The sequence below is a fragment of the Aulostomus chinensis genome, chromosome 7 (assembly GCF_037954235.1).
Source record: "Aulostomus chinensis isolate RoL2024-O1b breed Wild chromosome 7, RoL_Achi_v1.0, whole genome shotgun sequence".
NCBI lineage: Eukaryota > Metazoa > Chordata > Actinopteri > Syngnathiformes > Aulostomidae > Aulostomus > Aulostomus chinensis.
This window is the reverse complement of record NC_141326.1, coordinates 30,912,332-30,924,831: the sequence shown is the minus strand read 5'-3', so window position 1 is coordinate 30,924,831 and position 12,500 is coordinate 30,912,332. Positions and strand designations below refer to the sequence as shown.

Here is a 12,500-nt window from a genome sequence, read left to right as displayed (position 1 = left end):
GGAGAAGAAGCAGTTCAGTTTGACGTGGTTAAGTGGAAACAGCAGTTTGTATTTTGGTGTGTTATGTAATGCCTGACGTTACTTGTGATGTGGGAGGAGCCTGATACCTGCCCCGTCCCAGAGACAGGTGAGTTCCTGTCGCAATAAGTGGGCCAAAGGTCACCTGTTGCTAAAAGCAGTGTGAGCTTAAAAATACGCACATTGACACGGTCAAAAGGTCGATAACAGTCAAAGCATTCATTGAGTTTCGGCAAAGTAAATCTCAAAAAATTAAGTTGTTCTTCTCTCCATCTCTGATCAACAAACGGCGCGGAGGGCGGAACCTTTATGCCGCACAGTTTCACTGGGTGATATTTTAACGTCGATCTCAACTTCCGGCTAGCGAATAGTTTTGTGAGAGGTGAAGTGCTTGTGTGACTTGATGTTGCTGGAACCTCTGATGCGTTTATTTTAGACTTTGAACAAGATGGTCCTTCGATGATCAGTAAAACGGAGGCCGGCGACGTTTAATTTTATCAGTGTTGAGTGCGGAGTTACAGCGGGCGGGCTGACCAGCTGCTAGCGTTAGCGGGCTAGCTTCCTGGCTAGCTGGCTAGCTGACGCCTTGCACCCCGAGACTGACACACTCAAACTGGACTCCTGGTACCGGATCGGTGAAACGGTTCCAGGTCTGATACGACAATTCTCTCTTCCGTCCATAACGGAGCAGATTCCCTTTTCATGTGAGCACCGGAGCTGGTTCCGACATTTTAATGGGAGGCGGCTCGCTCCGGAGTGGACGTTGTGGGCGCCAGCTGCGAAGAGAGCGGAGGTCCTGGCCAGCTGTCGGGCTCAGATGGAATCTCTGGCCGGGTACGTGTACAAGGCAGCCAGCGAGGGTCGAGTCCTGACCCTGGCCGCGCTGCTGCTCAACCACTCCGAGGCGGAGACCCGCTTCCTGCTGGGCTACGTGACCCAGCTGGCCGGCCAGAGGTCCACCCCGCTCATCATCGCCGCCCGGAATGGACACGACAAAGTGGTTCGGCTACTGTTGGACCATTACCGAGTGGACACTGAGCAGACGGGCACCGTGAGATTTGATGGGTGAGGGCTACGTCCACTTCCGGTGGGGTGTCATTTGGGCAGCATTGGTCTTTAATGATCAGTTAAATGTTCAGATGTTTCTGGTATCAACGAAGCTCCCTCTTCTCTGACGTCATTAGGTCCTTTTAAAGGTTTCAGTCATTGTTTCCTCCCCCTTACCCTCATGGCTGACAGGTGAAGGTGTAGCACTCTTGTCCGGCACAGACAAAGTGACTGGATCCGCTAAAAACGAACCAGCAAACATCGGAAAACTAAAATAGAACATGGAAATGTTGTGGGGCCCCTAAAGTAGCCTGAGAGCTAGTCATGTTTGTCCCACAGTTGCCTGGAGCTCCCAGCCATGGCGCCATGTTTGTCGTCTCACTGGAGCGCCTGAGTGGGTTCCTCTTAACAACATCTGTCCTTGTCAGAACCTCTTTGATTTGTGCAGAACTCTTCTGGTGTCAGTGACAGAGCGTCAAACAGAACCAGCGAGAACAACAAACTACAGATGTGATGACATCATTTGTTTTGAGTTGTGTGACTGCTAAATGACCTTGCTATTTTTTTGTTGTCTTCATGTCTCCTGCAGCTATGTCATCGATGGCGCCACGGCACTGTGGTGTGCTGCGGGGGCGGGGCACTTTGAGGTAGTACGCCTGCTGGTAGGTCACCATGCCAACGTGAACCACACCACTATCACCAACTCCACGCCTCTGCGGGCTGCCTGCTTTGACGGGCGGCTGGATATTGTTCGCTACCTGGTGGAGCACCACGCTGACATCAGCATCACCAACAAGTACAACAACACCTGCCTCATGATCGCCGCCTACAAAGGCCATGCCGATGTGGTGAGCTTCCTGCTGGAGGAGGGCGCCGACCCCAATGCTAAGGCCCACTGTGGTGCAACTGCCCTGCACTTTGCCGCAGAGGCGGGCCACCTGGAAATTGTGACGGAGCTGGTGCGCTGTCAGGCAGCCATGGTGGTAAACGGACATGGAATGACACCGCTGAAGGTCGCTGCAGAGAGCTGCAAAGCTGACGTGGTGGAGTTGCTGCTGGCGCACACCGACTGTGACACGCGCAGCCGCATCGAGGCCCTGGAGCTGCTGGGCGCCTCCTTTGCTAACGATCGGGAGAACTATGACATCCAAAAAACGTATCATTACCTGCACATGGGCATGATGGAGCGCTACCGTGACCCAGATGACATCATCACCAAGGAGCTGTTGCCACCCATCGAGGCCTATGGGGGGCGCAGCGAGTGTTGGGCGCCACAAGATCTGGAGGCCATCCAGGTTGATAGGGATGCTCTGCACATGGAGGGGCTCATGATCCGGGAGCGCATCCTGGGCTCTGACAATATCGACGTGTCCCACCCCATCATCTACCGTGGCGCCGTCTACGCCGACAACATGGAGTTTGAGCAGTGCATCAAGCTGTGGCTGCACGCCCTACGCCTGCGGCAGAAAGGAAACCGCAACACTCACAAGGACTTGTTGCGCTTCGCCCAGGTGTTCTCCCAGATGGTGCACCTGAAGGAGCAGGTGTCGGCCACTGCCGTGGAGCAGGTGCTCAGCTGCAGTGTGTTGGAGATCCAGCGCAGCATGGCGCGTGTGGACACCGCCACAGAAAGTGAGCTGCCACAGGCGATGGACAACTATGAGTCCAACATCTTTACCTTCCTGTACCTTGCCTGCATCTCCACCAAGACCACCTGCAGTGACGAGGAGCGTGCCCGCATCAACAAGCACATCTATGACCTGATCCAGCTGGACCCGCGATCACGCGAAGGCTCCTCGCTGCTGCACCTCGCAATCAGCTCCAGCACGCCGGTTGATGACTTCCACACCAACGATGTGTGCAGCTTCCCCAACGCCCAGGTCACCAAGCTGCTGCTGGACTGCGGCGCACAGGTCAACGGCGTCGACAATGAGGGCAACACCCCGCTGCATGTCATCGTCCAGTACAACCGGCCAATCAGTGACTTCCTCACGCTGCACGCCATCATCATCAACCTGGTGGAGGCTGGCGCGCACACAGACATGACAAACAAACAGAAGAAGACGCCGCTGGATAAAAGCACCACGGGAGTGTCGGAAATCCTGCTGAAGACGCAGATGAAGATGAGTCTCAAGTGCCTGGCGGCGCGCGCTGTCCGACAGCACCAGATCACCTACCGCAACCAGATCCCCAAAACTCTGGAGGAGTTTGTGGAGTTCCACTGACACGGACGGACGGTTTTTAATGTTAATCTCTAAAAATCAAGCGGTGCTGAAGATGGTGGCGTGGCGTATCGGTGCGGCGTATCGGTGCGTTGTGGCGTATCGGTGCGTTGTGGCGTATCGGTGCGGTGTGGCGTATCGGTGCGGTGTGGCGTATCGGTGCGGCGTGGTGTATCGGTGCGTTGTGGCGTATCGGTGCGGCGTGGTGTATCGGTGCGGTGTGGCGTATCGGTGCGGCGTGGCGTATCGGTGCGGCGTATCGGTGTGGCGTATCGGTGCTGCGTATCGGTGCGTTGTGGTGTATCGGTGCGTTGTGGTGTATCGGTATGTTGTAATGTATCGGTGCGGCGTGGCGTATCGGTGCGGCGTGGCGTATCGGTGCGGCGTGGTGTATCGGTGCGGCGTGGCGTATCGGTGCGTTGTGGTGTATCGGTGCGGCGTGGCGTATCGGTATGTTGTAATGTATCGGTGCGGCGTGGCGTATCGGTATGTTGTAATGTATCGGTGCGGCGTGGCGTATCGGTGCGGCGTGGCACCGCGGCAGCAGCACTCACCACCTTCCAGCATTTTTATATAAATGTGTTTTAAGGCCAGCAGCTCACCGTCGCCGCCGGCTGCTGCTATGTGGGTCAGCTGCTCCTCAGAGAGGAGGTCACCGAACTGCCTTACCTCCTCGATGGAGCGCCACGTGACTGAGTGAACGAGCGACCGAATGAATGAATGAGTGAATGAATGAGGTCATGAAGTTTTCATATGAAAATAGTTTTTCACTGGTTTCTTTTACTGTAAAATAACGAGATGCGATCAAACTGTTGGACTGAATCTTTCTAACCAGCAGCATTTTAGTTTGAAACCTTTTACTTTCATGTCTAACTGAAATGATGATTTTGTGACATCCTGAAAAGAACCGACTGACTCGAGAGCACTGTTTGCTGCTGGCGCCCCCTAGCTGTGATGGCAGGCAGCTGTCAGGGTTTGTTCTCAAGTTTAGGGTTATGCTTGAATTCAAATATAAACCCTGAAAATGTCGTCTGCCATTTCATCCTCTTGTGAGAATGGAGCCTGACGGCCAGCAGCAGCTAAACTGTCCACAAACGTCTGTTTGCCACCTCTCCAGGTCTCCTTATTGGTGTGATCAGTGATCCACTGACATTTGGACTGGAGATCAACCCACGAGAACGCCAGTGGTTCTGGGTTCCTGTGGAGGTGCCAGCGACTGGTGCAGTCAGTAAATGTTCTAGTTTTTTAAGAGCGAGTCTTAAGTTGTGTTTAAGTCCCATTCTGGTGCCTGGAAATCACAAAAAAACCTGGACGCTCCCCCGAGGTGTTGTTTTTTTTAACCAACCTCTAATCTAATAAACTCTGATCTGACAAACCTGGAAGTCATGTGACTAACCAGCTGCCTCCAGTGCTGTTTTCCAGGATTCTTCTGCTGTTTCTCCTGAGTGGAAGGGTCAGAGGTCATTTTGCTGATGTGTTTACTGACACAAAACTAATTCATTGGTCTCTACCTTGTAGTTCCAGCAGGCGAGAGGTCAGAGGTCATTCCCAACGCTGCAGTGTAGAACGTAGATGAGGAACCCTGTGTAACAAGAATGAGTCTCCGTCATCGTTCATTTAAGACTCGGGTCCTTAACTAGTGAACTGTGACGTCGACTGTGCCACTCAGGAAGGTGGAGAACTGCTGCAACCCCCCTCCCCACAAACATGAAACTTGACATAACACACCTCATACACGTGTCAGCTTTATTCCAGTATTAGCACACGTGAAGCTCACGTCAGTCACCATGGGAGGTCAAAGTTCAAGTTTGGTTTCATTAAAAGTGCATCAGTTGTAAATGTGGAAATTTGGGGCAGGAAGAGGAACTGCCGGGATCACCAGGTGGTTCAGGACTTCCTTCCCTCCTCGTCAGCCACATGCTCTAACTATCCGGCCAACACGCCGCTGCCACAGGCGTGTTGGCAGCGGCGTGTTGCTTTCATGGCAGAAAAGAAAACTGGATCAATGCAAGACACAAGGTGGTAAATTGATGCAACAAGAAAAACTTCTGTTTGAATGTTAAAAATCAACACAACATCTAACTCGTATGTTTCCATGGCAGCGTACTGCAGCCACCGAGCACTGACGCAGTACAAATACTTGGAGTTCATTCAGTGATGGGTCGTCAGCAGGGGAAGAAGCCACGTCTCTCTGGCGTCATGTTCATGCAGCTTTATTGTTGGGCTCAGGCTCTTTGGCGCATCAGGGGCTCAGAAATGGTTACAAGTTTTAACATGAAAATGAAGACGACAAATCCACACAGGAAGTAGAGAAACGAGTGTGTGACCTCTGAACACCAGCATCAAACTGGGTTTGACTCACTTAGTTGAGGGTTTTACTGGCCGGCATCAGCTTCACTTGTGACATCATGGCGGTATCAGGTGACAGGTGTCTCACCGTCACGCTGGTCTTCCTGGTTCAGCCACTTCAGCAAAACTGGCTCAGTGGGTATTTAAATGAGTCATCAGGTGGTTTGAGATGAGGTGTTTGTCAGCGCCACTGAACACATCGCGACTAACCTGCTAACTAACCCGTACGACAGTCAGACCCTCATCCAAGGGTTTGTGCTTTTGGCCGTGATGTCATCAAATCTGATCGAAGCGTAGAGACTCACACCTTCACCTTTGAGTGAAGCTGAAAGGAAATCACTCAAAACCAGTTCAGACTGAGTTTGGCTGTGACACGGCGCCCTCTTGTGGCTGACCAGGCCAGTGTGATGAGGTCATTGGGTCATACGTTCGTGCGTCTGCAGCTCTCAGAGTGAATAAACTGACCTCATGCCACAGACACAGAGGATTATGGGTGATGAAGTTGTGCCACTGAGAAACAGCGTGTTGTGTTCAGGGGCATGGCTGATTGCACAGCTGATTAATTAACAATGTCCATAACAGGGGAAGGGACTGCAGGGGGCGGGACATCCATACTTGCGTGAAAGGAAAAGACTTGTGATCGGTTCAGGTGATGCGCATCACCTCATTGAGTCTAAAGCTGTGACGGCGGCAAAGAGACAAACCTCCTCCCAGGCTCACGTTTCTGCTGTAGACACTGCTAACCTATGACGACTCACACACGCTGCCTCGTGTACACGCCAGGTAACCACGAGACAGGAGCCAGGGGACGCGCCACCTCCTCCCACAACCATCTGACGTGTCATGGCCAGCTGGAGGGTTCTGCCCTTGTGGACCATCATTTTAGCTTCAACGCTGAGGGGCAGTCGCTCTGTTACAGGAACAGACGCACCTCCCTCCAGGCCTGATCCTGGGTCAGTGGAATGATATAGCCTTCAAAATAAAAGCATTAATGCTCTACTTTTATTATGGACCAAGAAGCTCAAAGGCTTCTTGCCTCCAATGTCACATTAATTTGGATTTTCTCCACCCACGTGGTGACCACAGGCTCTGTGGGTTCGTGCACCAATAACCGTGCGTGCGTGTTGGTGGGTTCATGAGTGTTTCATGAGAACATGTTGACATGTTAAACAGCTAACGGGAATAGCAATGTTTATCTGTAAGTGGCTGGACGTTACGTGTGGACACCGTGACTCTTCCCTCCCTAGCAGCCATCTTGCCCTGGTCACTCCATGTAGAAGCTCAGTTTGTAGTTGTGGTTGGGGGTGGAGCCGCCACGTCAAGGTGCTGCCGGACTCATTTTAAAAACAATCACATTTATGTTAGAATAAACCACATTCTTGCATACGACTGCCAGACAAAGCCTGAGCGTCCCTCCCAGATGAGCTCCTCACTCAGAGCAGCTGTCAGTCCCAACATCACTAAACACTGGAGGTATGTTGCACCAGCCGGGGGCGCCGTTGTCGTACCGTCTACATCCTGTCTTCAAAATGTCCATCTACAAACCAGTCAGTGACATCACGACAGCTGCGTCCAGTTCATATTCACCCTCTACGGACCCAAACCACCATTTTGTGACTAAAGAGGTTTGACAGGGTCCCGTTATAGCTCCTCCTCCTGCTTCCCATTGGCTACTGGCTCCTCCTCCTCCTGCCGCCTCCGTCTGTTGAAGAAGCCGAGCTGAGGAGAAAACAGAGATTTGTTGCTGTATTTCAGACGTTATCAGCTCCCTCGTCACTGTCATGGGAGGCAGTTCGGCACGATACAGCGAGCCCACTAAAACCTGCTCAGGGAGACCAGAACCTGCTGCTTTGATTGGTTTCTGTCGCCATGTTGGTTCAGTCGGGCCCCTATGAAGCTATTAGCATGTTGCCATCGAGCAGCTCCAGCTACAATCTCTTGCTCCTCTCAGGAGCTTCACCGAATAAATCCACCCATGTCAAAAATGGTCAAGAAGACCTGGGTCATGACTGCACACGCGTCAGAAACGCCCCCTGCTGAGGGCGGCCGGCGCCTCCCTCAGGGACCCGGAGAGAGGTTCAGTCTCCCTGGAGGGACTCGAAGTAGAAACACTGCTGCTTTGTTAGGAAGGAGCCAGTTGAGATGGTTCAGGTCTCTAGTCAAGATCCACCTGGGCCCCTCCATAGGGAGGTGTTCCAGGTAGGTCCAGTCGGGAAGAGGCCCACCCAGGATCAGGTGGAGGGACTACATCTCCTCCTGGTCCTGGGTGGGCCTCTGGATCCCCCAGTCAGAGGAGGTTCCCTCAACCCTTGTGTCTGGCGTCTGTACAAACGGAGGCACACTGGAGAGGACAAACATGACGTGTACCTTCCAGAGCGCCAGGACCAGTAAAGCCAGCAGCAGCAGGCCTCCCAGTGAGCTGCCCAGTATGATCCAGACAGGGACGCTGTGATCCTCCTCCTTCCTCAGCTCCAGGATAATCTGCCGCTCCACAAGCAACGGAAACAAAATTAGGAGAATAAAAATGATGCTAATGACAGCAATAAAACTACAACGCCGAGAAGCTTCAAAGCTGACTGTACCACCGACTCCTGACAGCAGGTGGCAGCAGTGTGCTTCACTTGTCAGGACTCCAGCTAATATTCAGTATTAGTAAATAAAAGGACATAAAGACAGAAATAAATTAAAATGTAAAACAAAAAGATGATAAATTGATGAATTGTTACAACCCTCCATAGATGTGACATCTGCACATGCGACTGACATGCTAGTCGGAACACGAGGGAAGGAGGCTGGTGTGTGCACATCTCAAATGTCACAGTGGTGTTCAATCTAGACGAGTAATGTTGTTCCGGGGGTCAGTGGTTGTACCTGTCTGACAGGCTCCTCCTCCTGCAGGAACACAGGACTTGATGCTTGTAGCTGGATGGAAGCGACAGTCAGCAGCTCCAGAGACCTGAAGGTCACCTGACATGTCCACAAACCCAAATACAAAAAGCACAACACAAGCGTTTCAGTTCGTGAGTTTGGTCTCCAGTCCAAGTGTGAGTGGGTCCCCGATCCTCCAGCTGGATCAAGGAGACTTGGTTACACCAGACCACCCGGAGAGTTAAATCTACGTGGCTGGCTCTCCTCCTGCGTTCTGGGGTCAATAAGAAGTAATGTAGGAGGAAAAAAACTTCTTAGTTAGCTGAATACTCCAATTAGTGAGTACTTGCAAGGCAAAATACATTTTTTTGGGTGAAGCACTACTTTAAACTGCTGTGTTGCTTGAGAAATACCGAAAACTGACGAGCTGTTCTCCTAACGGGGGGGGGAACCTCCAGAACCTTCAAAGGGCCATAACTGCAGTGTTCCACGTTCCCTGTGGTTTATTGATCAAAGACTGAAATGTTCTTGATACGAGGGTGAGACTCACCGCCAGCAGAGCAGGAAGCTCAAACCGTCCTCTGAGTGTCACCTTCACCTCTCTGGCGGCCGGCAGCTGCAGACGACACTGGACGGGTATGCTGGCGCTGTTAGTGTGGTTCTGTTCTCACACACACACACACACACACACACACACACACACACACACACACACACACACACACACACACACATTATTGGCGTTTGGACCCCTGGACGTCTCTGGATGAATGGGTGGTCCCTGCGTGCCTCTCACCAGCTGTGACAGGTGTGTGAGGTCCTCTGCTGTAACCTGATTGGCTGCTGTGAGCTGTGGCAGGATGCAGTGAGAGCCGGTGACCTGCTGCGAGGAAGATGAGGTCATTTCACTAGTATGATGCAGCAGCTGGAGGACAACGTGCTGACAGGGCCACAGCGCCCCCTGCTGATTAGGGTTATTAATACAAAGGAGAAAATGCAATACTTTTGAGAGCAGAAACTGGAATCTGTCCTTTGTTATATTTTATAACTGATCCGGTTTGAGGGTTCCATGTATTTTCTTTGTCTTCCGTTAGCCGGATGGCTGGAAAACACCAGGTGTGAAGCATTATGGGAACTAAGTCACAGGGTTGGTTATAGCACATTTGAGCTCCAGATTGTTTATGTTTATTGTTGCCGTGGTTGTGTCACCCTGACTTCTACTTTTTGACATCTGCAGGTTCTAAAACCACATTGTTCTGCTCCTCCTCAGAACCAGGACAGAACCACCACCCCACACACACTCACTCAGTGTGTGTGAAGAGTGTGTGAGGGGTGTGTGAAGGGTGTGTGAGGAGCGTGTGAAGGGCGTGTGACGGGTTTGTGAGGAGTGTGTGAAGGGTGTGTGAAGGGTGTGTGAGGGTGTGTGAAGGGTGTGTGAGGAGTGTGTGAAGGGTTTGTGAAGGGTGTGTGAGGAGTGTGTGAGGAGCGTGTGAAGGGCTTGTGAGGGTGTGTGAGGAGTGTGTGAAGGGTGTGTGAAGGGTGTGTGAGGGTGTGTGAGGAGTGTGTGAAGGGTGTGTGAAGGGTGTGTGAGGGTGTGTGAAGGGTGTATGACGGGTTTGTGAGGAGTGTGTGAAGGGTGTGTGAAGGGTGTGTGAGGGTGTGTGAAGGGTGTGTGAGGAGTGTGTGAAGGGTGTGTGAGGAGTGTGTGAGGAGCGTGTGAAGGGTGTGTGACGGGTTTGTGAGGAGTGTGTGAAGGGTGTGTGAAGGGTGTGTGAGGGTGTGTGAGGAGTGTGTGAAGGGTGTGTGAGGGTGTGTGAGGAGTGTGTGAAGGGTGTGTGAGGAGTGTGTGAAGGGTTTGTGAGGGTGTGTGAGGAGTGTGTGAAGTGTGTGTGAAGGGTGTGTGAGGGTGTGTGAGGAGTGTGTGAAGGGTGTGTGAGGGTGTGTGAGGAGTGTGTGAGGAGTGTGTGAAGGGTTTGTGAAGGGTGTGTGAGGGTGTGTGAGGAGTGTGTGAAGGGTGTGTGAGGGTGTGTGAGGAGTGTGTGAAGGGTGTGTGAGGGTGTGTGAGGAGTGTGTGAAGGGTGTGTGAGGAGTGTGTGAAGGGTTTGTGAAGGGTGTGTGAGGAGTGTGTGAGGAGCGTGTGAAGGGCTTGTGAGGGTGTGTGAGGAGTGTGTGAAGGGTGTGTGAGGAGTGTGTGAGGAGCGTGTGAAGGGCTTGTGAGGGTGTGTGAGGAGTGTGTGAAGGGTGGGTGAGGGTGTGTGAGGAGTGTGTGAAGGGTGTGTGAGGGTGTGTGAGGAGTGTGTGAAGGGTGTGTGAAGAGTGTGTGAAGGGTGGGTGAGGGTGTGTGAGGAGTGAGTGAAGGGTGTGTGAAGAGTGTGTGAAGAGTGTGTGAAGGGTGTGTGAGGGTGCATCCTACAGTTTATGTTCACTGCAGTGATTTTACTCAGAGAACTGCAGTAGTACTGGTGAGTATTTGGAGCGGTGAGGATCTGTAGTGCAGTTCTCTGTGTGCTTTCCTATGTGCTGCCAACAGCCATATGGCAACAGCTGTGAACACCCGGCGCCGTGCCGTTGATGGACGGTCCCTCGTACCTGCTCAATACTGGACTTGGTGATGTTCACCAGCTGGTTGCCCTGCCGGGTCACAGCCCAGATATCCGCCCTGAACTGGACATCCTGCACCGAGAACCAGCCCAGGTTCTGGATCTGTACACAGAGACAAACAGGATGTGATGTCATAATGATGCTGTTCATGATGTTTGTTGAATTGTTCTGGACTGTTTCTGCTGTCAACTGACAGACCGTATTTGTAAAAATATCAGTGTTTTAATTTCCCACGGGGACGTTCCACAAATGTCCAAATGTCAAGAACTGTTATTTAAGCTGATGAGTTGGACATCCGACCTCAATAAGGAAGGACATCGTCATGACAACTGCGTGTATATTAACATTTTAGTGTAGAAATGGCATCACGGTTGCTGTTGCTGTGCATCAGGAAGATGCGGGAGACGCTGGCGTCAACAAACCTCACACCAATTGACATCCGTCATTCAGCTGTTCAGTCTCCTACGTCATGTTGACATTTGACGTTGCGATGTAGAATGATGGTCACGTGACCTCAGCATCAACCCTGCACCGCTGTTCTGACCCTGGAATGTTTGATGTGATTAATCAAAAATGTAGTAGAACTGTCCAGTCTTTCTACCGGAGCAGGGAGAGTCTGGTCCGCGTTGCCGGCAGTAAGTCGGACTTGTTCCCAGTGAGAGCTGGACTCCACCAAGGCTGCCCTTTGTCACCGGTTCTGTTCATAATTTTTATGGACAGAATTTCTAGGCGCAGCCGGGTGGTGGAGGGTGTCGTCTCTGCTCTGTGTGGATGACGTGGTCCTCTTAGACCATCAGGCCACCACCTCCAGCTCTTGCTGGGACAGTTGGCAGCTGAATGTGAAGCAGCTGGGATGAGAATCAGCCCCTCCAAGTCTGAGGCCCTGGTCCTCAGATGGTGAAGGGTGGTTTGCCCACTCCAGGTCGGGGGGGGGGGGGGTCCTACCTCAGGTGGAGGAGTTCAAGTATCTCGGGGTCTTGTTCACGAGTGAGGGTAGGATGGAGCGGGAGATTGACAGGTGGATTGGGGCGGAGTCTGCAGTGATGGGGGTGCTAAACCAGTCCGTTGTGGTGAAGAGGGAGCTTAGCCAGAAGGAGAGGCTCTCAGTTTACCTGTCAATCTACGTTCCAACCCTCCCCTGTGATCAGGAGCTCTGGGTAATGACTGAAAGAACAAGATCCTGAATACAAGCGGCTGAAATGAGTTTCCTCCTCAGGGAGGCTGGGCTCTCCCTCAGAGACAGGGTGAGAGGCTCAGTCCTTCAGGAGGGACTCAGAGTAGAGCTGCTGCTCCTCCAGGTAGAGGAGTCAGTGGAGGTGGTTCAGGCATCTGGAGAGGACCCCTCCCTCAGGAGGTGAGGAGGCCTTGGGGCCGAGCCAGGACACGCTGGAGGGA

At 52.3% G+C, this 12,500-nt stretch overlaps 2 protein-coding genes across 3 annotated transcripts in view; one reads left to right on the top strand and one right to left on the bottom strand.

Moving 5' to 3' along the window:
- Positions 1 to 358: 358 nt before the first annotated feature.
- On the top strand, positions 359 to 5,126 carry fem1b (fem-1 homolog b). Its single transcript, XM_086209958.1, has 2 exons — positions 359 to 1,083; positions 1,655 to 5,126. Exons 1-2 carry the CDS (start codon positions 836 to 838, stop codon positions 3,288 to 3,290), a joined length of 1,884 nt encoding a protein of 627 aa, XP_086066084.1. The 5' UTR covers positions 359 to 835; the 3' UTR covers positions 3,291 to 5,126.
- LOC147259522 (integrin alpha-11-like) overlaps positions 5,021 to 12,500 on the bottom strand; it is a 58,734-nt gene continuing 51,254 nt past the window's right edge. Inside the window, exons 25-30 of one of the 2 annotated variants that reach the window (XM_086209956.1) lie at positions 11,094 to 11,207; positions 9,301 to 9,387; positions 9,055 to 9,165; positions 8,508 to 8,603; positions 8,004 to 8,123; positions 5,021 to 7,355 (exon numbers count right to left, since the gene is read on the bottom strand). In XM_086209956.1, coding sequence (XP_086066082.1) covers positions 7,278 to 7,355; positions 8,004 to 8,123; positions 8,508 to 8,603; positions 9,055 to 9,165; positions 9,301 to 9,387; positions 11,094 to 11,207 — 606 coding nt within the window. In that variant the 3' untranslated portion in view covers positions 5,021 to 7,277. The remainder of the gene's footprint in view (positions 7,356 to 8,003; positions 8,124 to 8,507; positions 8,604 to 9,054; positions 9,166 to 9,300; positions 9,388 to 11,093; positions 11,208 to 12,500) is intronic. The other variant, XM_086209957.1, reaches the window with a different exon arrangement.